Here is a 26,519-nt window from a genome sequence, read left to right as displayed (position 1 = left end):
ATATATAATCTGTTAAATGGGTCACAATGATGTAATTAAATATTGTACCAAAACTGTACATTCTGTACACTTAATTTGTATGTAATCATCATCATCATCATCATCTTTATGCCGATGATTGTTGCCCCTTCCGATTGATCAATGTGCATAATACACACTTGTGTGTTATATGCACCCTAATTATGGGCAATAAACTTCTAGAAAAATATATCCGTTGTATATAAACATTTCAGGCTGTCAGCATAAACCATAAAATTTCTCTTTCAACTCTGTTTTATTTCACCAATATAATATTCTAATAAGAGCCCCCTATTTCTAATTTTGAGAGCGCCCAGGGCGCTTATTACGTCTAATACGGTAATAACATTGTGTATAATAAAACATAACATATTTCCATGAGAATTTTAACAATTTTTTAAAATTAAAACCTAATTATTACAGCAGTGCATGAACAAAAAGTGTTTGGAATTTCGAACAAGCATGTGGTTTATCTACATCAAAGATAGTGCATCAAGTGTGTGTAATTGTGTGCATGTTTCTAGGTGTGTGTGTATGTGTGCGTGCGTGTGCGTCTGTGGTATGTGTGCATGGATGCACAAGCTTAAAAAAAGTTACTTTTATTCATGAAATGATGCGTCGGCACACCCGTAAACCAAGTATTCAAAAACAAAAAAATATTTATGTACACATACTACATTTGTTCTCACATCCATAAACTTAAGTCTGTTTGAAGACTTACCGATGTGCCCAGGCTTGGGTTATAGTTCATTTTATCGTTGAAGAGGAGGTTCAGATGAGTTTGTGAACCTCTGGTGTCATCAGTGTCTTTCAGTGATCCATTCATATTTACGCCCAATGGAATCTGCAGAATCAGTAGATAATCTCGGGCATTGACGTTTAATATTTATCTTCATGAAATCATTTTTGTTCTATGTCAAGAATATTGTATAAGTTTCTGTGCATTTTTTTCACCATAATTGTAAAATTCATTAAATAGACTTAATCTAGTTTATTACTGATATCTATTCTCATGGATCAACAACCTGGCTTGATGACTGGCTCAAGCTCAGCACCAGATCTAAGTAGATATTTCTCTGATGACGAGATGCTCATCACTGGATCTAAGTACATATTTCCCTGATGATGAGATGCTCATCACCAGATCTAAGTAGATATTTCTCTGATGACGAGATGCTCATCACTGGATCTAAGTAGATATTTCTCTGATGACGAGATGCTCATCACTGGATCTAAGTACATATTTCCCTGATGATGAGATGCTCATCACCAGATCTAAGTAGATATTTCTCTGATGACGAGATGCTCATCACTGGATCTAAGTACATATTTCCCTGATGACGAGATGCTCATCACTGGATCTAAGTAGATATTTCTCTGATGACGAGATGCTCATCACTGGATCTAAGTAGATATTTCCCTGATGACGAGATGCTCATCACTGGATCCAAGTAGATATTTCTCTGATGACGAGATGCTCAGCACCAGATCTAAGAAGATATTTCCCTGATGACGAGATGCTCATCACTGGATCTATGTAGATATTTCCCTGCCAATCATGCAGTGAGCAAGTGACTGCCGGGCTATGTATGTGACCATGAGGCTGTCCCACAACACGTGACACCAGCACATAGAGGGTCCTCAGTACCTCATGCTTGTCAGAAGCCAGGGATGTATCCAGGATTCTAGATTCACAGCCCTAGGCAGGCAATTTGGGACATAATACTTATTTTTCTCAAATTGGTCAGAGAAATACATGTCACCTGCACAAAGTCTTAAAGTTCTCACCAAATAACATGAGTTTGGAAATTTGTAATTCCAATTTGGGAATATTTACTGGAATTTGCTGCTGCCTTGGGCCGAATATCATCCTCTGAGCAGACCTAGATAAATCACTGCGACTAAAATGTGGATTGGGTGGTTACAGTTGGGGGTCGGCTAAAACCCTGACAGTGTGTATCACTGCTTACACTATCTACCTCTGGTTCTCTGCTATTAATATGATTACCTACAGCATTTGTGTTGTTATAATGTGAGGTGTTGTTACACAACATTAGGTCACCTGGAAACAATAAGGGTTTGTTGAATAAATACATACACATAGCTAAACTTTCTCAGAAGCTAATTCATAACCCATTTTGCTAACTCAAATGAATAAAACAGAATAAAAAAATCAAAATACAAAAATAAAACTATTTTAGAAAGAGTTACCCATGAGCTTATAGGATAATGACGATCGGCTTTTCCAACAAAACCAAATGTGTATTAGATTAATGGTTTGCAACAAAATAAGTTACATCCCTTTGTTCAAGGTTGTTGATATTAGACTTGCTTACTTCAAGAATTGGCGAAAACAATACGTTCCAGGTAGTACTGCGTATTAATCATCTCACTCAGTTTTATATGTTTTTTTCCCTGTGGCAAGAAGGCACTCAGTATTGTATATGACTGACGGCTAATATAACTATATGTTATGTTGTCTAAAATAATTCTTTTCAACACTTCAACAGTTAAATACCCCTCCCTACAAGGTGTAGAACACATCCACTGTTCAATAAGTTCAAGGACTTTGTAGAACAGTTCAACACCTCTGCTTTCAAGGACCTTGTAGAACACTTCAACACCTCTGGCTTCAAGGACCTTGTAGAACACTTCAACATGTTTCCAAGGACCTTGTAGAACACTTCAACACCTCTGGCTTCAAGGACCTTGTAGAACACTTCAACATGTTTTCAAGGACCTTGTAGAACACTTCAACACCTCTGGCTTCAAGGACCTTGTAGAACACTTCAACATGTTTTCAAGGACCTTGTAGAACACTTCAACACCTCTGGCTTCAAGGACCTTGTAGAACACTTCAACATGTTTCCAAGGACCTTGTAGAACACTTCAACACCTCTGGCTTCAAGGACCTTGGAGAACACTTCAACATGTTTTTCAAGGACCTTGTAGAACACTTCAACACCTCTGCTTTCAAGGACCTTGTAGAACACTTCAACACCTCTGGCTTCAAGGACCTTGTAGAACACTTCAACATGTTTTCAAGGACCTTGTAGAACAATTCAACACCTCTGGCTTCAAGGACCTTGTAGAACACTTCAACACCTCTGCTTTCAAGGACCTTGTAGAACACTTCAACACCTCTGGCTTCAAGGACCTTGTAGAACACTTCAACACCTCTGGCTTCAAGGACCTTGTAGAACTCTTCAACATGTTTTCAAGGACCTTGTAGAACTCTTCAACATCTCTGGCTTCAAGGACTTGTAGAACACTTCAATAGTTCAACACCTTTGCCTTCAATTTAAGTGCGGGCTCTGGTCTCATTGTGATTCTTTGTCGTTTCTTGTAAATCTGGTCTGGGTTTGAGAGTTTAAAGTCAAACTCTCGGAACAGAATTGCCAAAATAACTTTCATCTCCATGAGGGCAAACTTGTACCCAATGCACATTCTGGGCCCGGCCACAAACGGCAGCCAGGCGTATGAATGGAGCTTACTGTCGTCCATGAAACGTTCCGGTTTGAACTCTTCTGCATCTGTCCAGTAGGCTGGGTTTCTGGGAAATGTAAATATTTATTTAATTTAAATTCAATATAAGCTGATAAGTTATTTCGCATGTATTTAGAAACATTTCTAAAACATGACTAATCATTTTAGGTATCCCACAACAGTCTTGTATTGCAACCTCACAGACCCTAAAGTATCCCTCACTTAGGTGGTAATACAACCTCACAGTCCTTAAGGTATCCCTCACTTCGGAGGTATTACAACCTCACAGACCCTAAAGTATCCCTCACTTCGGATGTATTACAACCTCACAGACCCTAAAGTATCCCTCACTTAGGTGGTAATACAACCTCACAGTCCTTAAGGTATCCCTCACTTCGGAGGTATTACAACCTCACAGACCCTAAAGTATCCCTCACTTCGGATGTATTACAACCTCACAGACCCTAAAGTATCCCTCACTAAGGTGGTAATACAACCTCACAGTCCTTAAGGTATCCCTCACTTCGGAGGTATTACAACCTCACAGACCCTAAAGTATCCCCCACTTCGGATGTATTACAACCTCACAGACCCTAAAGTATCCCTCACTTAGGTGGTAATACAACCTCACAGACCCTAAAGTATCCCTCACTTCAGAGGTATTACAACCTCACAGACCCTAAAGTATCCCTCACTTCGGAGGTATTACAACCTCACAGACCCACCAAAGTGGTAAATGAGACCTGCATCACTTCGGGTTTTCCTCCAACATTAAGCTGAAATGACATGATACAAGTGGAATACTGTTAGTAGCAGTGCTAAACCAAACTCTCTCACAGACCCAACAGATCCTAAAGTAACCCTCACTTCAGCTGAAGTGTCCTTTACCTCCCTTGTACATGCCATTACCGATCCTGAAGAATAGCCTACCTTTGTAAGGCTCCCACGTGGATGTTGATGATGGTGCCAGCGGGGATGGAGTAGCCGTTGATGACGTCATCATGAACAGCGGTCCGGAATGTCATCGGAGCAGCTGGGTATAGCCTGTCATGGAAACAGATGAGTGAGTGAGTGAGTGAGTGAGTGAGGCGTGGGATTGGATGCGTCATTGGTTGTTTGGGTGAGAGTGAGTGAGTAAGTGAGTGAGTGAGGGTGGGATTGGGTGTCATTGGTTGTTTGGGTGAGCGAGGGTGAGTGAGGGAGTGAGGGAGGGATGGAGGGAGGGAGTCCTTGTTCTTGTTTATCCTCTCAATGCTGAGAGTCAGGCAGGGTAACAAGTACCATCTTTAAGACCTTTTGGCATGACACATCCGGGGATCAAACCACCGACCTTCTGTTATTTGGGCAGACACTGTATCCACTACAGTTCACTATTACAAGCATGGGCTACTGGGAGTTCCCTCTGCACAGGAATCACCATGGGGATAGAGTATCAATAATCAAGCACACTGACCGCAATGTTTCCTTGATCACACATGCCAAATACGGCATCTTCTCCAGATGCTCCACTGTGATTGGTTGACCTCTTGGAGGCAAGGTTGCAGTGACCTCATCACGAAGGCGTTTCTGAATCTCAGGGAATTCAGACAGTTTCAGGAGGCACCACGTCATTGAAGTTGCTGTCGTCTGGTGAAAAAAGACAAGAAATATGTAAATTTCTAACTGTGGAAATCTGTGAATTTGTGACTTGATTGTCATTCATTGATAAGTTTCTCATTCTTCGGTTCAATTCACCTATGTCGGTGTCAAAACCTTATGGTTTTAGAGTGTTCAATAAATGTTCCTTGATCTCATCTAGTTTGCATCATCATCGCCTTGATAATTCACGGATACGGCAGAGACTTGTTTGTGGAGGTGCACAATAAGTATGAGAAGTAAGCAGGCAGCCAGATGATGTCTCTCATGACAGTTGTGTTATGTATTAATGCTCCACTGCAATCATTGGATAAAATAGACAAATTATGCATCGATTCCACGCTAAAATGATGCAATTTTAGGGTGTGTAAGGAGTAGGTTACTGCACTGATGGACCCGTGAAGATCCGGGGTAGAATAGGTCTTCAGCAACCCATGCTTGCCGTAAAAGGCGACTAACAGGATCGGGAGGTCAGGCTCGCTGACTTGGTTGATGCATGTCGTCGGTCCCAATTGCGTGGATCGATGCTCATGATGTCAATCACTGGATTGTCTGGTCCAGACTCGATTATTTACAGACCGCCGTCATATAGCTGGAATATTGCTGAGTGCAGCGTAAAACAAACAAACAAACAAACTGACAGACAATCGTGTAGTAACCTCTATAATATACAGTACAGTGACCTCTCACTGAAGGTCTCACCTCATGACCAGCTAACATGAAGGTCATCACATGATCTCTCAGCTGTTGCCGTGACAACCCTTCCCCAGACTCGGTGTCCCGTGCCAGCAGCAGCATGCTAAGTAGGTCCGAAAGTTTACTCTCATCTGTAAAGATCAAACTGTTTGGTTCAAGTTTGGTTCCATATGCCGCTTGGGGCGGTGAGGTAGCCTAGTGGTCAAAGCATTTGCTCATCACGCCAAAGACCCGGGTTCAATTCCCCACATGGGTACAATGTGTGAAGCCCATCTCTGGTGTCCCCCTCCATTACATTGCCGGAATATTGCTAAATGCAGAGTAAAACCATTCTTACCCACTTACTTTTTGCCGCTTTGATCATTACTTCAGGCATGTCATCATAATTTGGGAGGAAGGCCAAAGTTGTGTATATGCAGATCTAGTGGCTATAAAAGTTCTTAGTCCCATGATAAGACTTGAACCATGGACCTTCTGATCTAAGTTTGGATGCCTTGTCCACAGAACCAGAGAGGTTTACCCCATCAACAAGCCAACACCGTAATGATGTCATCGGTTTGAGTGAAGGCCCTGCGTAGAATAGGTCTTCAGCAACCCACGCTTGCTGTAAAAGGCGACTATGCTTGTCGAAAGAGGAGACTATCGGGATAGGGTGGTCAGGCTTGCTGACTCGTATCGTATCTCAACGACGGGATTGTCTGGTCAGGATTATTTACAGACCGCCGTCATGTAGCTGGAATATTGCTGAGTGATGTGTTAAACAACAAACAAACTAACACACATCTGTTTGATGACTCCATGCCCTGCAACATGGTGCTCACAAAGCAGAGGATCATAGTTGGGGCCAATCGTAATGGGATTGAATCATATTTTTGTGGTACATTTTGGCACACACACACACACTCCGCCCTCTGTCGCTTTGTCTTTTCTTTACGAACACGACCCTTGATCTCTCATATCGCTACCCTCCCTATAACAAATGACAAGCTCTTTAGATGAATGAGCCACCCATGGTAAACAATAAAAAAACAATCAAACAACAACCCTACCCCTACCACCCTGAATCAATAGTTTACAAGCATTGAATGTGAACAATCACAGAGCTACAGAAAAGCAGCATATCTGCATAAGATACCCCCCCAAAATATTCCAAATGCAATTACTTTCAATTAACTTGCGTACAGAAAGGCATGCATTAAGTGAAACACAGGAAAAATACAGGAAGCGTAAATACCCATTCAAGCTTTTCCAGCATGCGTACAAAGGAGCTAATTTCCGAAACACAATTATGAGCTAATTTACTTTCCGAGTCAAGCCTATATATTTAGAACAGTTATATACATCTAAAACATTATTTCATTTTTTAAATCTTAAAATGTTCACTAATTTTGGGAGAAACCCAATAGTGTGATGAACAGATGAGTGAAAAAATATTGGTTACCCAATGAAAACTAACAACCCAATTAAAATAGAATGTAATAATCCAATTAAAATAGAAACTCTCGAGTAAAAAGTACTAAAAACTCAATCGCTCAAAAAGGTATCTGGAGCTCTGCAAGCACCTGCTTCCTACTCTCTACCATCATCACCTGTGCACTCCTTCAAGACCTCCTGCTTGTTGCTGATGACATCCTGGATCATCTGGTTCGTCACAGTCAGGTTCTTGGTAAAGTTGCTGTTCTCTTCCGTTGGTAGGTGGGACTGCAGCCATGGCCATAAAACCCTTAGGATGCTGAAGAGGAAAGATCCAAATGTAACATTTATCTTGAGGCATATGTTGCCATCCACATCGTGATCAATAATAGAAGATCATTCTTAATAAAAGAGGGCCGGTGGGGTAGTCTGGTGGTTAAAGCGCTCGCTTGTCACACTGAAGACCTGGGTTCGATTCCCATCATGAGTACAATGTGTGAAGACCATTTCTGGTGTCCCCCGCTGTGATATTGCTGGAATATTGCTAAAACCATACTCACTCATTCTTATTAAAGGATCATTCTGGGCTCTCTTTGTGCTGCAACGCCTTTGTGATAAATTAGATATGACTTGTTATCTGTTTATAGTTGATACTTGTATTGAGAGTATCACATGGACCGAAAACATGTTGAAAAATAGTCACTAGGCTCTGAAGCCTAAATGTTTAGAATAAAATACAACAGATGAGGGGAAAAATTCTACAACCTATGTCTCCCTTGGTTCCGGTGATCACAAGTTATGAATAGTCACAAAACTGGAAAGTCTCCAAACTGAGATATCGTACATCATGGCCAGTCACACTCACTGGGAGTGTAAAAATAATGGATTGTCACAAATCACTGAGTCACCAATCTTAGCAAGATGTATAGTAAGTAAAAAATTATGGATAGTCCAATATTCATGGACAGTCACAGATCACAGATCAGAGATCTTCATTAATCACAGACATATATAATACTATAGACATGTCCTGCACTAGGCGAGGTTAAATGAGGTTTAATGTTGCGTTCAAGATTCTTGCACTTACATAATGACGAGTATACATGTGTGTGTGTGTTTGTGTGAGATTGCTTGTATTAGTACAACTAATGCTAGTACTAGTCTATTGAGACCACCAATCTTCCACTCTCCAGGCAAACACTCTATCCACTACCCCACAGAGACAGTCAGGGTATCAAACCACTGACCTTTCATTCTCCAGGCAAACACTCTATCCACTACCCCACAGAGGCAGTCAGGGGATCCAACCACTCACCTTCCACTCTCCAGGCAAATGCTCTATCCACTACACCACAGAGGCAGTCAGGGTATTGAACCACTCACCTTCCACTCTCCAGGCAAACACTCTATCCACAAGACCACAGAGGCAGTCAGGGTATTGAACCACTCACCTTCCACTCTCCAGGCAAACACTCTATCCACAAGCCCACGGAGGCAGTCAGGGGATCAAACCACTCACCTTCCACTCTCCAGGCAAACACTCTATCCACAAGACCACAGAGGCAGTCAGGGTATTGAACCACTCACCTTCCACTCTCCAGGCAAACATTCTATCCACAAGCCCACGAAGGCAGTCAGGGGATCAAACCACTCACCTTCAGCTCTCCAGACAAACACTCTATCCACTACCCCACAGAGTCAGTCCTGACCTACACTGACCTTGGTTTGAAGCCGTACATCAGGTCTGTGAAGGCACGGGATCCTTTCTGCTCTGGTTTGTACAGGGCTTCAGTGTTGTACCCAAACCCACAGTCTGAGATGATATCCATTGTCTGCCAACAACAAGTTTAAAGTGCAAAGCCTTTCCATTAACACATCATTTATCTTATTTGTCCATCTGTCATGCAATAGTCAGCAGCCATCACATGTACTGCTGAGTACACTTGGATCTCTGAGCTGAGTGTATGTGGATCTCTGAGCTGAGTGTAGGTGGATCTTGGTGTTGAATGTATGTGGATCTTGGCATTGAATGTATGTGGATCTTGGAGCTGAGTGTATGTGGATCTTGGCGTTGTATATATGTGGATATTGGTGCTGAATGTATGTGGATCTTGGCGTTGAATGTATGTGGATCTTGGCGTTGAATGTATGTGGATCTTGGTGTTGAATGTATATGGATCTTGGAGCTGAGTGTTTGTGGATCTTGGCGTTGAATGTATGTGGATCTTGGCGTTGAATATATATGGATCTTGGAGCTGAGTGTATGTGGATCTTGGTGTTGAATGTATGTGGTTCTTGGCGTTGAATGTATGTGGATCTTGACATTGAATGTATGTGGATCTTGACATTGAACGTATGTGGATCTTGACATTGAATGTATATGGATCTTGACATTGAATGTATGTGGATCTTGGCGTTGAATGTATGTGGATCTTGGCATTGAATGTATGTGAATCTTGACAATGAAAGTATGTGAATCTTGGCATTGAATAGATGTGGATCTTGACATTGAATGTATATGGATCTTGACATTGAATGTATGTGGATCTTGACATTGAATGTATGTGGATCTTGACATTGAATGTATGTGGATCTTGACATTGAATGTATATGGATCTTGACATTGAATGTATGTGGATCTTGACGTTGAATGTATGTGGATCTTGACATTGAATGTATGTGTATCTTGGCGTTGAATGTATGTGGATCTTGACATTGAATGTATGTGTATCTTGACATTGAATGTATATGGATCTTGACATTGAATGTATATGGATCTTGACATTGAATGTATGTGGATCTTGGGTGTTGAATGTATGTGGATCTTGACAATGAAAGTATGTGGATCTTGGCGTTGAATGTATGTGGATCTTGACATTGAATGTATGTGGATCTTGGCCTTGAATGTATGTGGATCTTGACAATGAAAGTATGTGAATCTTCACATTGAATGTATGTGGATCTTGACATTGAATAGATGTGGATCTTGACATTGAATGTATATGGATCTTGACATTGAATGTATGTGGATCTTGACATTGAATGTATGTGGATCTTGGCGTTGAATGTATATGGATCTTGACATTGAATGTATATGGATCTTGACATTGAATGTATGTGGATCTTGACATTGAATGTATGTAGATCTTTGCGTTGAATGTATGTGGATCTTGGCGTTGAATGTATGTGGATCTTGACATTGAAGATATAATGGATCTTGACATTGAATGTATGTGGATCTTAGTGCTGAATGTATGTGGATCTTGGTGCTGAGTGTATCTAGATCTTGGCGCTAGGCCCCAAAGCTAAAAGGTTTCACAGAGCTACCACAAATGTCCACCTGATACTGTCAACTGCTTTTCTGTTGAAGTGTGTTCACCCTCTTGCTTCTGCTATTCTACTAAACTGTGCTCCAATGTTTAAATACTTCTGTTCTACTGAATGGTGCTTCAATATTCAGCTTCTATTATTCTACCGAAGTGTGCACCAGTGTCCAGGACTTACCATTCTACTCATGTCATCCCCTATGTCCAGATCTGCGTCTTCATTTTCCTTCAGACTCTGAACCCAGAAGTCCACAAGTTCCTCTCCATGTTTCTGTATGGCTGGAATCATGTCTGAAACAGCAACAATATTTTCTGCAACCATCATGCGACGTCAGGATCTTAAATGTGTTCATAGACCATATATCCAATGTTTCCTTCCAAACGTGACACATTTGTCTTCAAAAGTTACCAGATATATTTCAAACTGGGCTCTCAGAGAAACCATCTGAGCACAACTCCTCCACCAGCTACAGGGGTTAAACCCTTAGCTTTTCCATCTTCCTGAGGCAAGGGAGTTAACTGACTGTAAAAGTCCAGTTTCCACCCTTGCCAAACTAGGATGGAATTACGGAGTTATATTTTGGTTGGATTATGCATAGACTCATCCAACCAAAATATAACTCCGTTACAAAATTAAATGTCATGTAGATTTAGTTCAATTGCAGGATTTAATAAAGCCATTATATTGCAAACTCGGCATCAACAGATATTTTCCAAATATGTTCATGTTTATAACCAAGGTGCTCACGTCATTTGATACACTTCATGAAGGAAGACACGTTTCTTTACAATATAGATCTTGATTAACGATCAGATCGTCTTGACTGGGCGCCGCCATTTTGTTTGTGATATGATAAGTGGAATCTGATTGGTCAACAGGAGGGCAATAGAAGGTGCATAACTCGTAGCAGCCAGTGGTGGTGCTACGATCGAGCCCAGAAATTCCCGCCTAGTTCGGCAAGGGGGGAAATTGGACTTTTTCAGTCCCTTTCCACCCTTACCTCAGGAAGATGTACCTTATCACAAAAAAACTCAGGCTCAGTTCCACACAAGGGTACATCATCCAGTGATCTCACTGGACCACATCTTGACAAGTCGAGCACAGGGATAACACAGCTGGAATACTGCTGAGTACTGCATAAGGCCATACTCACTCATTCACCAGATGACATCGTCTGTGTCTACAGCCACCATGCCTCAGGTTTAACTACAGAGGGGATCAGCTACACATGGACCCACCTGATTTGGTCGCTGCAGCCTTTGGCAGTGATCGATGATAGGGTTACCATGACAATTTCAAAGTAATTCAAAAACACATCCTTATGATGTAGCTGGAATCTTTCAATGGACTCTGCTTTTAGCAGAGATTTCTTATGATTATGAAAGGGTTTGGTTAAGCCAGGGTTATATCAAAGAATATTGATTTGATTCCTGTTACATATATGACCATCAAAATGTATGCACTTCTCAGAATAAAATGAGAAAATAAACCATCTTTTGTGAAATAATGGCCCTTGGAGAGCTGAGATAAATCTCTGAAACCACTGACTTGCCATAGCTGGCTAAATTAATTCAGCCCATGGTGATCTCGCTGACACATTGCAGATTAGAGCATAAAAATCTCATCTGCCCTACTCAGCCTGAGGGCTGCCAGCCTCGCTGCGATGTGCCTGGAATGGTTGCGAGGTAATCATGTTTGACTCAACGTCTCTCGTACTCACTTTTTAGAAATGAACTCTTGAATGCTCCGAGACAGAGTTTTCTCTGAGTTAGATGCTGTTGTCCATTCAAGCTGATCAAGCCATCGCCTGTGACTCTTGTGAACAGCCTGTAAGAAACAATGTGGAATCAGTGGAGTGTTAACTTTGAGACTTGACAGTGGAATGTTAACTGGTGAGATTTGACAGTGAAACCTTAACTGTGACACTTGACAGTGGAATGTTTACTGGGGACACTTGACAGTGGAATGTTAACTGTGACACTTGGCAGTGGAATGTTAACTGTGACATTTGACAGTGGAATGTTAACTGTGACACTGGACAGTAGAATGTTAGCTGGTGAGATTTGACAGTGGAATGTTAACTGTGACACTTGACAGTGGAATGTTAACTGTGACACTTGACAGTGGAATGTTAACTGTGACACTTGACAGTGGATTGTTAACTGGGGATAGTTGACAGTGGAATGTTAACTGTGACACTTGGCAGTGGAATGTTAACTGTGACATTTGACAGTGGAATGTTAACTGTGACACTGGACAGTAGAATGTTAGCTGGTGAGATTTGACAGTGGAATGTTAACTGTGACACTTGACAGTGGAATGTTAACTGTGACACTTGACAGTGGAATGTTAACTGGTGAGATTTGACAGTGAAACCTTAACTGTGACACTTGACAGTGGAATGTTTACTGGGGACACTTGACAGTGGAATGTTAACTGTGACACTTGACAGTGGAATGTTTACTGGGGACACTTGACAGTGAAACGTTAACTGTGACACTTGACAGTGGAATGTTTACTGGGGACACTTGACAGTGGAATGTTAACTGTGACACTTGGCAGTGGAATGTTAACTGTGACATTTGACAGTGGAATGTTAACTGTGACACTGGACAGTAGAATGTTAGCTGGTGAGATTTGACAGTGGAATGTTAACTGTGACACTTGACAGTGGAATGTTAACTGTGACACTTGACAGTGGAATGTTAACTGGTGAGATTTGACAGTGAAACCTTAACTGTGACACTTGACAGTGGAATGTTAACTGTGACACTTGACAGTGGAATGTTAACTGGTGAGATTTGACAGTGAAACCTTAACTGTGACACTTGACAGTGGAATGTTAACTGTGACACTTGACAGTGGAATGTTAACTGGTGAGATTTGACAGTGAAACCTTAACTGTGACACTTGACAGTGGAATGTTAACTGTGACACTTGACAGTGGAATGTTAACTGGTGAGATTTGACAGTGAAACCTTAACTGTGACACTTGACAGTGGAATGTTAACTGTGACACTTGAAAGTGGAATGTTAACTGGTGAGATTTGACAGTGAAACCTTAACTGTGACACTTGACAGTGGAACGTTAACTGTGACACTTGACAGTGGAACGTTGACTGTGACACTTGACTGTGGAATGTTAACTGTGACACTTGAAAGTGGAATGTTAACTGTGACACTTGACAGTGGAATGTTAACTGTGACACTTGAAAGTGGAATGTTAACTGTGACACTTGAAAGTGGAATGTTAACTAGTGAGACCTGACAGTGAAATGTTAACTGTGACACTTGACTGTGGAATGTTAACTGTGACACTTAACAGTGGAATATTAACTGTGACACTTGACAGTGGAATGTTAACTGTGACACTTAACAGTGAAATGTTAACTGTGACACTTGACTGTGGAATGTTAACTGAGACACTTGACTGTGGAATGTTAACTGTGACACTTGAAAGTGGAATGTTAACTGTGACACTTAACAGTGGAATGTTAACTGTGACACTTGAAAGTGGAATGTTAACTGTGACACTTGACTGTGGAATGTTAACTGTGAGACCTGACAGTGAAATGTTAACTGTGACACTTGAAAGTGGAATGTTTACTGTGACATTTGACTGTGGAATATTAACTGTGAGTCCTGAGAGTGAAATGTTAACTGTGACACTTGAAAGTGGAATGTTAACCGTGACACTTGACAGTGAAATCTTAACTGGTGAAACCTGAAGTAGAATGTTAACTGGGGACACTAGACAGTGGAATGTTAAGTGGGGACACTTGACAGTGAAATCTTAACTGTGACACTTGAAAGTGGAATGTTAACTGTGACACTTGAAAGTGGAATGTTAACTAAAATGTTAACTAATGTAACTAAAATTATTGTTTTATCTGGAATGATATATTCCAATATCATGTTATTTCACTTGCAGCTTTTACTATACATATTAAGTATGGAACAAATTGTCCAGTCACTGTTGGGACTTCCCATGTATTTTGATTACGATAATGTTATCTTGACATATAAGAGTCAAATTATGGCAGTTATGATATGTATCCATTCTCTGGTAACTAAAGTGCATTTCAAGGCCTCAATAGCGGTAAATAGCTGTGCGATCTACCAATCACTTCACACATGATTTTGCCAAAATTAATGTAAACAACATTGAATTAAATTTTGAATAAAATTAATAAAATATATGACAAACATAAGTCCAGGTATAGAATGATCATGTTTTTATAACCAGATGGTATATTATGGGCTTAAATTGCGTACTTCAGTGTGGATATGTTGTCTGGTATTTGAGGTGTTGCGTGATCAGCTGATAATGTTTCTTGAGATGGAGCAAAACATTGTGTCAGTGTAAAACTTGAGTTGATTAAAAATGTAAGTTTAGGGAGGCATGCGTTACCGCATGATATAACCCTGTTGTAGATATATTGAAGGATGCAATACCGAGGGAACACTGTACGTAAGATTTGCGTTCTGTATCGTGGTGTGTCGATAAACAGGCCAACGTGTATCGTGTATCGTATCGTGGGTCAAACACCGCGATGCATCTGAATATCGGTGTTACAAATCACTCTTACCAGGAACTATCTACATTGTTAGTGAACGTCACCAGAAATAATCTACATTGTTGGTGAGCGGCACCAGAAACTATCTACGCTGTCACTGAATGGCACCAGAAACTTTCTACGCTGTCAGTGAATGGCACCAGAAACTATCTACACTGTCAGTGAATAGCACCAGAAACCATCTACATTGTCGGTGAATGGCACCAGAAACCATCTACACTGTTTGTGAATGGCACCAGAAACCATCTACACTGTCAGTGAATGGCACCAGAAACTATCTACACTGTCAGTGAGCGGCACCAGAAACTATCTACATTGTCAGTGAGCGGCACCAGAAACTATCTACATTGTCAGTGAGCGGCACCAGAAACTATCTACATTGTCAGTGAATGGCACCAGAAACTATCTACATTGTCAGTGAATGGCACCAGAAACTATCTACATTGTCAGTGAATGGCACCAGAGACTATCTACATTGTCAGTGAATGGCACCAGAAACTATCTACACTGTAAATGAATGGCACCAGAAACCATCTACATTGTCAGTGAGCGGCACCAGAAACCATCTACATTGTCAGTGAGCGGCACCAGAAACTATCTACACTGTCAGTGAGCGGCACCAGAAACTATCTACATTGTCAGTGAATGGCGCCAGAAACTATCTACATTGTCAGTGAGCGGCACCAGAAACTATCTACACTGTCGGTGAATGGCACCAGAAACTATCTACACTGTCAGTGAGGGGCACCAGAAACTATCTACACTGTCAGTGAGCGGCACCAGAAACTATCTACATTGTCGGTGAATGGCACAAGAGACTATCTACACTGTCGGTGAGCGGCACCAGAAACTATCTACACTGTAAATGAACGGCACCAGAAACCATCTACATTGTCAGTGAACGGCACCAGAGACTATCTACATTGTCAGTGAATGGCACCAGAAACTATCTGCACTGTCAGTGAGCGGCACCAGAAACTATCTACATTGTCAGTGAGCGGCACCAGAGACTATCTACATTGTCAGTGAATGGCACCAGAAACTATCTACACTGTCTGTGAGCGGCACCAGAAACTATCTACACTGTTGGTGAATGGCACCAGAAACTATCTACATTGTCAGTGAATGGCACCAGAGACTACCTACATTGTCAGTGAATGGCACCAGAAACTATCTACACTGTCTGTGAGCGGCACCAGAAACTATCTACATTGTCAGTGAGCGGCACCAGAAACCATCTACATTGTCAGTGAACGGCACCAGAGACTATCTACATTGTCAGGGAATGGCACCAGAAACTATCTACACTGTCAGTGAGCGGCACCAAAAACTATCTACACTGTCAGTGAATGGCACCAGAAACCATCTACATTGTCGAGGAGCAGCACCAGAAACTATCTACATTGTCAGTGAATGGCACCAGAAACTATCTACATTGTCAGTGAATGGCACCAGAAACTATCTACATTGTCAGTGAGCGGCACCAGAAACTATCTACATTGTCAGTGAGCGGCACCAGAAACTATCTGCACTGTCGGTGAATGGCACCAGAAACCATCTACATTGTCGAGAAGCAGCACCAGAAACTATCTACATTGTCGGTGAACGGCACCAGAAACTATCTACACTGTTGGTGAATGGCACCAGAAACCATCTACAATGTCGGTGAACGGCACCGGAAACTATCTACACTGTTGGTGAATGGCACCAGAAACTATCTACACTGTTAGTGAATAGCACCAGAAACTATCTACACTGTCGGTGAATGGCACCAGAAACTATCTACACTGTCAGTGAATGGTATCAGAAACTATCTACACTGTCAGTGAAAAGCACCAGAAACCATCTACATTGTCGGTGAATAGCACCAGAAACTATCTTCATTGTCAGTGAGTGGCACCAGAAACCATCTACACTGTCAGTGAGCGGCACCAGAAACTATCTACACTGTCAGCCAACTGCGCTGCAGACAAAGTGAACTGAAGGCAATAAGGAATGCATCTGATCCTGGTCAGATCAATTTCTAGCATTTGTTATTAGATTCACCACTAAAACATCTGACAAAAAAGTAACTTCTTCATTGCAACCTAATGGTATCAGGACACACTAACTTGAAAAGGAACGTTGGCTTCACATAGTTCTTGCTGTGTGTGACCATGATGTGCTTCATGGCATCAGCGTCCGCCACCATCAGTCTCTGGGCCCCAAGAATATGGTGGTACCGGATCACACTCGTCTTCATCTCCTTCACCCACCTTTATACAAAAACATATTACACCTTCATTTATATAAATATATTTACTGATAAATGTCATAAAAGCAAACGACTTAGACTGACATCTAGCAGTGATAGAAACTAACTGTTTTAGTCCACTAGTCCTTATAATGATAACATATAGCAAAACCCTTAATAATGGCAAATTCACACCAGTCCTTATGACACCTTAACTATTGGGCAGCTTGGCAAGGACTATGGGACTAGTGCCATTTTCTAACGCTGACTAGTCTCTGAAATGAAAATATCTCACAGAAAAAAACAGTTGTTAAATTATGTTAATAAAAATACAACAGAAAGGAGCCTAGAGACTATCTAGTAATCTAGACTTGCCAAACATTATAGACTGGCATGGGCTGTATTTGATATATTTGTATCAGGGTCAGTATGACTGTCTACAAACGACTCTTGAACTGAGGAAGGGAACTACAGATGATATTTCTGCGGTTCTTATTGCTAAATCCGCTCAATATCCATTGCCTACCTCAGTAACCATGGTAGCATGAGTTACTTATCTCTGCTAGGATCAGAAAATCATAGGTTCCAATCCCCAAACCAATCTTCCAATCTTATCATGATCCTTGGTCTTTGATCAGCATACCCATGATAGTGGCAGCCTCTACAGTTCATGCTGGTCCTCTAGCCCATGACTACTCAATTGTGCTGAGGACAAGTAAAAATCCAGTGATGGTAGTTCTCGTTGACTAGTAGCACTTGGGACTGATAGAACACGCAAGCAAAGTAAACATGTTTGTCCTGTTCAACCAGGACTAGCTACAAACTCTGAGGACTAGTAAAATAAGGGTTCCACTTATCATCTGGACTTGTCTTCTGGAAATGAATTTCTAGGGCTGTAGCGGTTTCAGCCTGGTGTCCCTGACCTAATCTGACCCATCACGATATACCAGCAACTAAATAGTGTTCAAAATGACAGAAACCCCAACTCACAATACTTGTGACCATCGTGAGTGAGTTAGTTTCATGACGTTTTAAGCATCTCTCAACAGTATCACGGAGGGGACGCCAGAAATTGTGGGGAACTGAACCAGGGCCAATGGCGTCACGAGCGAACACTTCAAGCACTAGGCTACTCTACCACCCCTTTGGGCATTGACGACTGACATATGAATGTTACTTACTTGATATAGGGATCAATGCTTTCACCGCCAAATATCTCCCGCATATTCCCTAGGAAAATGCTGGTGACTGGTCGTGCTGGTATCTGGAAGTAATAGATGTTGGTCACGTAACATGGAACCTTAACAAAATGGAAAAGAACTTTTGACCCATTTTTATACACTTATCGTTTGTTTGTTTGTTGCTTAACGCCGCACTCAGTAATATTCCGGCTATATGACGGCGGTCTGTAAATAGACAATCCAGTGATTGACATCATGAGCATTGATCCATGCATCAACCAAGTCAGCGAGCCTGACCACCCGATCCCGTTAGTCGCCTCTTACGACAAGCATAGTCGCCTTTTAGGTATACATTTATCAGTGGTCGATACCTTAAATCTTTAACCAGCTGAAAGTTTAGAACACTCCTTAACTTGTCTGCTGGAGGTACATATACTCAGTGACCTTGAACTTCAATGCAATCCATTCTTATATCAGTAAAATATTAGATACATTGGAGGCATATCAGACATGAAATCTCTAACTTTCAGAAGGAAGAAGGTTGAGAGAATCTATTGGGTTGGTGAAGGAGCTCAAATTCAAGTAAACACATGCTGTATTTAATCATCTATAATACGCACTGGTGTATAATATAATATGCAACCCTAATAATGGGCAATTAAATCCTGAAAAGAAAAATATCTCGCACATAATACACACTGACTTTTCTTTAGTATCCTTTCAGGCGGTCAGTTATACCACTGTCATGATCTGTCATTGGAAATAGAATATGAACAAATTTGTGTCTGGTAATAAAAGGGTTCATTGTATATCTGACTTTATGTTTGTCATCTATTTTTTAAATTTTATTCAAAATTTAATTCAATAATGTTTTCATTAATTTTGGAAAAATTGTCAACCGCTCTGAAACATTGTTTGTAAACAATAGCCCTAAGGTTACTTGGCTGTGCTCATCTTATTCCACAAGAGAAGTTTCTGCTCCAGTGACCACACTGTCAGTGTAGGCTTATCACTTGAACAGACTTTCCTGTTGTTTGTAAACAAATGCACTTATACTGAAATTAGAACAGACGAGCCCAATGCAAGTCTTTTATGACTTTACATATTGTTTTCCACAATTATAGAGATGACCTACTGCGACAGTGAGGTGCATGACAAAATAGGTTTACACATCAATGTGACCATATCGCTAGCTTCGATGACAACACGCAGAGGATAAATATGCACATAGTTTTCTGCATTTTAGAATCTTTTCTGAATGAAAGTTAAACATTTCATAACACACGTTTATCTAAATGTGTGGCCTCATCCACAATGAAACACAAGAATGGACTGTGGAAAATATGTGACAATGTGACAGGGGTACCAAGCTGGCCACAGTTGATTGACGAGTGAATGGCTTATTACGGCAGAGGCATAATTGTATGTACAGTATATTGTAATCCAGGCTTTGATAAACACTGCCTTTCAATCTAATCAAGCTGGCAACTCGAAGTTTGTAACTCTTCCGTAAGAAAAACACACAAGCTTTCTCTTCAATTTGCCTCAATAAAAAAACTTGACTGAAGCCTGAACTCTGTGCTGCACTTGCGTTGTCAGCTTCACTGTGTGGAGCTCTATTGTTTTGGTTCGAAAATTAAATTGGGCATGCACTAAAGGTGTTACGTCACACTCAGATATTACTTCATGCATGATTCAAAGACAAACACAACCGTCCCTTCAAGCATTCTTAAGGAATAATTAAAGATCATTGGTTACATTCTCTCAAGGGTAGGGGCTCTTAGCAAATTCCAAATGCTGCTTAAGCATAAAACAAGAGCGTACATTATCACAATTTTCCTGCTGGTTTTTGAAACTACCAGTCCTGATGGACTGGCAACTCTAAAAATTACCCTTCCCGCTAATTTTTGTCAGTCCCAACAAATAAAAAACGCATGAAAATTACTATGTTTTAGTTTCAACATCATGTTCAATTCATCTCTGAAGTAACTTAGATCTACACGTCATTCACGCAAACTTTAGTCACTATTTTCTCTTTTGTTTTGAATATTTCGAGACTTAAGTCGCTACAAATATAAATTTAACCACGAAGCAAAGCAAAATGTTATTTCCTTGCACGAAAAATAGACAAGGGGAAACCCTGATGATAACAGACAAGCTGACTTTGGTAAAAAAATATACTTATATGAATGTTGACGATGTTTTATTCAACGACAAATATTTATAAGATACCTTATTTGCCAGCCCACAGGGACTGGCAGTCGCGTGAATTGCCGGTCCAAGCCTAAATTTACCAGTAAAAAACTGGTAATAACCAGTAAGAGGGAACACTGAAAATCTGGACTTATGTTAATCTATTTTATCAATTCAAGATTTCATTCCATATTTTATATATTCATCTCAGCGAAATTGTATGTGAAGTGATCAGAAGATCACACAACTCACCGTTATTTACAGTAACCACGGTCATATTACCGCTATTGGTGCCTTGAAACGAACTTTAGTGGCTAGAGAATGAATACATATATCATAAATGCCAGACCGGCATATCTGGCAATTACAATCAGCTGTACGAAAGTGCTACGTTTATGGTTATTTTTTTATTTTAAATATACATGTATATAGTAAAATACTACTAAAATAACATGATATTGGAATAAATTATTCCTGATAAAATAATAGTTTCAGATACAATTCTTTCTATCATTGTATCAAAATTCTTTAACGTTATATTATTGGGTAATTATTAACCGAATCACCAGTAGATTCCGAGAAACGTATGTACAGCTAATTGGTACTTCCGTCTCAGTTTACGAGAAAATACACATGGTAATCTTAATCTCTGCATACAAAACAACGCCTATCAGAACAGGAAATGCAATTTAATCGGGAAATCACCATGTCTAGTGTTTTTTATCTTAAATTATAAATTTGCATTGACCAAGTTTAATTGTTATGATCTGTTTGTTCCCCTGAATTTGCTGAAGGGATACGATGTAATTGTTTTCTGTGGAAGACAAACATGATTTAACTGCAAATGTAGAGATTGTGTATGCGCTGGTGACGTGCTTCATTCAGATTCGCTGTATAGACAGGGTATATAAATTAGCATCGATTTTAAAGGCTTGTACTGGGGGGTCGTCTTATACGTGGGGTCACTTTCCTAGCATCCCTGTGTTTTTCTACTTAAACCATGGGTCCTTTGACAGTACATTAACTAACAGAAAGATAACAAAAAATCAGTCCAACACTTACGTTTCGGAGTGGCGTCAGGTATGGTGTCAGGATGACCTTGTAGAACCCATACGACAGTCCCAATATGGTTCCATACACCAGAACCGAGCTCCACGTCACTACCTGGGTGAGAGAGGAGTACACTCCCATCACACTGCTGGTGACCACTTCCGCCATATCTTTGTTTCACTACTGAAACACAGGGCACACATGGATAGAAAAAAACCCATCTTGTCAGGCCATTACAAAGTAAAATATATTATTTTTAAATAAGTATAAGTATATTCCTATGTACATCGCTACATGTTTTAGGTTATTTAGAATGCACTGGGACACAGGTGGCCCAGTTGTCTAAGGCGCCACGATTCGCTGTGCAGAGTTGCATCCCTTGGGCTTGCCAGAAAGCTATGATTGTGGGTTTGAATCCCGGTTCGCCCTGATTATGTTTCTAGGTCTGTCAGCACCATACCCGTGCTTGTGGGTTTCACCAAAGTGGTAAACGTCTGAGACCTGCATCACTTCGGGCTTTCCTCCCACATTAAGCCAACATGCCGCGATATAACTGGAATACTGTTAAAAGCGGCGTTAAACCCACTCACTCACTCACACCATGCAGCTTCATGTCAAAACAAAGCACACTTGTACTAATGGTAACATGCCCTAAGGTATGTAAATATAACTTAAAGTTTTTATAATATATAATGTTATATGATCTGCAGTGATTTAGTTATAACAAAAATTATTTTCAACCAATGAAATTCTACTAAGACAACCATGCTTTAAATTTGCTAAAACAGAAATTAAAAAGGCAATTAAGTACTAATACTGCATCATCTAATGTTATTTTATATTTCTTAATGACACAATTAGACCATAACAATATTTACATTATACTGTATATCTAAACATTAGAGATGGAGTATTCGAGGTTTATAGTGTATCACAATATTTTGCGATGCAATATCATTAAAGAAATCGCTATTTGACATCACCCAATATCGAGCATGAAAAAATGATACTGTGATACGTATAGTGGAATGAATAAACCTCAGTTTACCAATATACTAATAATACAGCACACCCTTACTAAACGTGCTAAAGTTAATTCTGAAATATATCAGCTGATGGATACATAGTGAGTATGTGTGTCTATAAGCATGTACAACATGGTTCTTTAATTATATTTTTCACAAGAACCAAATGACTGGACTCATTATTGTCAATGCTTAACCTTGTACCAATTTGACCAAATAATTGAAACCTGTTGAAATGGTCAGAGACTAATATACATTATATTTAAGTTTATCTTTATGGCATTTGTTGTGTATGTTTTGTTAAAAAAATATGATCAGAGCTCCAGATAAGCTTTTGGTGCATTTTAAAATCATTGGGTATCAGTCATTCTATCTGCGTATTCAAATTTCTGTTACCCACTAGTTTTTACACATGTGGGTATTTAAAAACACTATTCATCTAGTCCCTGCAAACTGGTGTCGTGTGGGTTCGAGAGCTTTATAGGACTCAAAAATATACGATACTTCCAAAAGAAAGAATGATGGCAAATGATCATGATGTAACTGTCATCATACGCAGGGTTACTTCACAATATTTTGATGATACGCACAAGTTTTTTTTTTGTAGCGTATCTGTAATGTTCGTTGTGTATTTGATACGCTTGGATTATATTTTACTGCGTATTTCTGCATTTCTGATGCGTATTTCACGCAGATACGCAGCTTATCTGGAGCTCTGATGATAATATCACATATTGCAGATCAGACTGACTGATACTGTTACTGACTGTAACGGTGAACAAATCCTGTAATGAAATCATAAAAAAACAACTTTTAAAATGGACTTCCTACTTTCAGAAAATGGGCCTGATGTGAATATTGCATGTACAAGGAATCCGCTGAACTAACCTCGACTCTGACATCATGGTGACAGTTCATGATCAGGACTATCATAAGTAGTGGTATTGTTAGTGGTTATCTGATCACAAATTTGAGTTTGGTTTGTCTCTGGTCAGGTTTGGGATGACGCCTACATTCATCTATCATCACATTTCCGTACTTTCAGGAAACTCAAATGCACTTCCATCCATTCATCCTGGTGCTGTTGTGTAGTCATATGGAGATTTTATATTACATCCCTGTCAGTCTGCTGCAACACAAGTAGTCATGAATGATCTGATCACAACTGTCAACACTCACTCCTTTCTGAAATCTGTCATTCTGCTGGTCTTGGAATGGTCAAGAATGAAATAAACTACTACTGCGCGCTCAAATGCACTGATGTGTGACATGACGACAGCTAATTAATTATCTCTTTCAGCATTAAATCAATTTTGTGTCATCTCCCAGTTACATTCAACCCCTGGTCATCTATATACACAGTTGGAAATTAATTAGAAAACATACAACTTTATGGATAACAATTTCTGGTTTATTGCATATAGCATGGTTTTGATGTAGATTCTTACACCGTTATCAAGCTGGTGTCACTACAACCAAATGATGAGAGGTTTATATACATGATGTAGTATATGTATTACTGCATGCTACTGATCACTATAGAAGCACATGGTATTGTTTACATTACAGCAGTGCCACGCCCACTGAGTGTGAACTATGTCATGTGTGATGTCATCAGTGTATGTGGATGATGCCATCCTCAGTAAATGATGGAACCACCATTACAGGCGTTTGTTTTCATTTGCTCCTGCACTAAATATATATGACACATGGAATGTTGTGAAAAGCAGCAGATTAACATGACCAGAGCTCCAGATAAGCTTTTGGTGTAGTGGGTATTTTACCCATGCATTTTAAAATCATTGGGTATCAGTTATTCTATCTGGGTATTCAAATTTCTGTTACCCACTAGTTTTTACACGTGGGTATTTAAGTTAAATATTTAAAAACACTATTCATCTAGTCCCTGCAAACTGGTGTCGTGTGGGTTCGAGAGCTTTATAGGACTCAAAAATACCACGATACTTCCACAAGAAAGTGTGATGGCAAATGATCATGATGTAACTGTCATCGTGGAGTTGGGCAAGGTTGACGGAATGCCCGTTTATAATTTCAAATAAGTTGCTGATTTGCTAATCGAATACGCAGGGTTGCTTCACAATATTTTGAATATACGCACAAGTTTTATTTTTGTAGCGTATCTGTAATGTTCGTTGCGTATTTGATACGCTTGAATTTTATTTTACTGCATATTTCTGCATTTCTGATGCGTATTCTATGCAGATACGCAGCTTATCTGGAGCTCTGACAACAACAGGTAATGGATAACAAGAAGCATACAGTAAAAATAACAAATGACAAAAGCGGGGGTTGGAGCACCTGCTTATAAACACTATAATAATTTTACTTATATTCAAAAGTCCAAGACACACAAGATTTACTGGCGTTCCAGAGTTCGTAAAAATAAAAACCATCCACAGCTGTGGCAGACAAGGAGGGTGGTGGGGCTTGACTGCATTGTTCACTTTTATTCAATTTTGTCTCTGTTCGAGCCCAGGTGTGTACTGGTTATTGATGCACTGTTTAAATTTCACTGAATTATCAAAAAAGATGTTATAACAACATGCTTAAGGAACCATGTTAATCACTGTAACTGACTAATTAATAATGTTCGACAAAGTGTAAATAACAAGCTTAGATTGTAAGTTAATCCAATCCACCCCTTACCGGTTCACGTCAGCGGTTCACTGCCTAAAGATTTTAACAGGATCTAACATGTGTCGAACCCCAAGAATCGTCTTCAAATGCGACAAAACAGCTAGATGACATTATGCTAGTCTGGAAACAAATAACACTCAAATGTCAACTACATACTTACGTAATGTTGCAAAATGTCTTTGACGATGATAATCTTAAATTGCCTAGTCATAAACGAAACTTCAACCTCTTTATACATAAACAAAGTAGAGTTACCTCCCTTGAAAGCTTCGGCCCCAAGCTCCTACACAGCGCGTGACACCTTCGTTACACTCGGTGTAGAGAGCTGCGCGAACGGGCTGTCGCTGTGAGGAGCATACTTCGGCCCGTTCGTATCAGTCCGTGTGTCCATTCATCACCACTCGCCCCTTTCCGTAACCTGATATTCGGCTTGCAACTCGTGTTATTCCGGGACAAGCCGAATAGCGATTACGGAAAGAGGCAAGTGGTGGAATGTCATGCGTTACTGGTCGCGTCTTTCCGTAACCTACAAAAGCAATTCGTGTCGCGGAAAGGGGCGAGTGGTTACGAAATAGTACAAGAGGGCATTCGACCTGTCCTGGATTGTCACAAGTCGGTCAGGAATGCAGATGGTGACCCTTTCTCAAATTACCTATCAGTTTGTGTGTAATAACTTTCGTGTGTAATAACTTTCGGATATTTGGACATGTGCATTTAGCGATTCAGTTGAAGCCACATATGACGTCAGTGTTTTATTGTTGAGAAAACTACGATGTGACGTCATTCATTGTTCATGACGTCAGATATTGATTACATTACGTCATCTGTCCAATAGGTTGGCTTCAGTGTCGTGTTTTTCTTAATTTCCTCTCTCAAACTGTCAACGAGTAATATACATCATAACGTACTCAAAACTCAAAATTACGGATTACATGTCCCCCGTGAATGAATGTTGTAAGTCACTCACCAAAAGCTCGGTATAACCCCATTCAAACCAAACCAAACCAACCCAAAAATGTGCTAGCGA

The 26,519-nt window shown here is 40.2% G+C and overlaps 1 protein-coding gene across 36 annotated transcripts; it reads right to left on the bottom strand.

The window, feature by feature from the left end:
- Window positions 1-1,363: 1,363 nt before the first annotated feature.
- On the bottom strand, window positions 1,364-25,776 carry LOC124127548 (cytochrome P450 monooxygenase 169-like). 36 transcript variants are annotated; one of them, XR_007218956.1, is made up of 14 exons: window positions 25,653-25,776; window positions 21,822-21,992; window positions 18,567-18,649; window positions 17,264-17,407; window positions 12,296-12,402; window positions 10,753-10,865; window positions 8,968-9,080; window positions 7,425-7,567; window positions 5,842-5,966; window positions 4,958-5,130; window positions 4,435-4,548; window positions 2,895-3,571; window positions 2,827-2,862; window positions 1,364-2,794 (listed from the first exon to the last, which is right to left on the bottom strand). XR_007218956.1 is itself a non-coding variant. In XM_048387484.1 (13 exons), exons 2-12 carry the CDS (start codon window positions 21,975-21,977, stop codon window positions 3,292-3,294), a joined length of 1,551 nt encoding a protein of 516 aa, XP_048243441.1. In that variant the 5' UTR covers window positions 21,978-21,992; window positions 25,653-25,776; the 3' UTR covers window positions 1,364-2,963; window positions 3,244-3,291. The 36 variants fall into 36 exon arrangements, 4 of the variants coding, with proteins under 4 accessions (XP_048243441.1, XP_046346899.2, XP_046346901.2 ...); XR_007218966.1 differs by having other exon boundaries at window positions 3,000-3,571; XR_007218958.1 differs by having other exon boundaries at window positions 1,364-2,930; window positions 2,964-2,999; window positions 3,036-3,571.
- Window positions 25,777-26,519: the final 743 nt, after the last annotated feature.

The sequence above is a fragment of the Haliotis rufescens genome, unplaced genomic scaffold, assembly GCF_023055435.1.
Source record: "Haliotis rufescens isolate VD_foot unplaced genomic scaffold, xgHalRufe1.0.p SCAF_7, whole genome shotgun sequence".
Taxonomy (NCBI): Eukaryota; Metazoa; Mollusca; class Gastropoda; order Lepetellida; family Haliotidae; genus Haliotis; species Haliotis rufescens.
Note: the sequence above shows the minus strand (reverse complement) of the source record. Positions and strands in the feature narration are given on the sequence as shown.

Bases quoted from the DNA above. Each gene is read 5' to 3' on its own strand.
- LOC124127548 (XM_046490943.2), bottom strand. From the start codon at position 21,977: ATGGCGGAAGTGGTCACCAGCAGTGTGATGGGAGTGTACTCCTCTCTC. The intron at 10,866-12,295 runs GTGAGTACGAGA...TTGCTGTTTCAG, and splicing joins CAAGAGTTCATTTCTAAAAA to ACATGATTCCAGCCATACAG. The intron at 4,549-4,957 runs GTCAGTGTGCTT...TTTCCATGACAG, and splicing joins GTGATCAAGGAAACATTGCG to GCTATACCCAGCTGCTCCGA.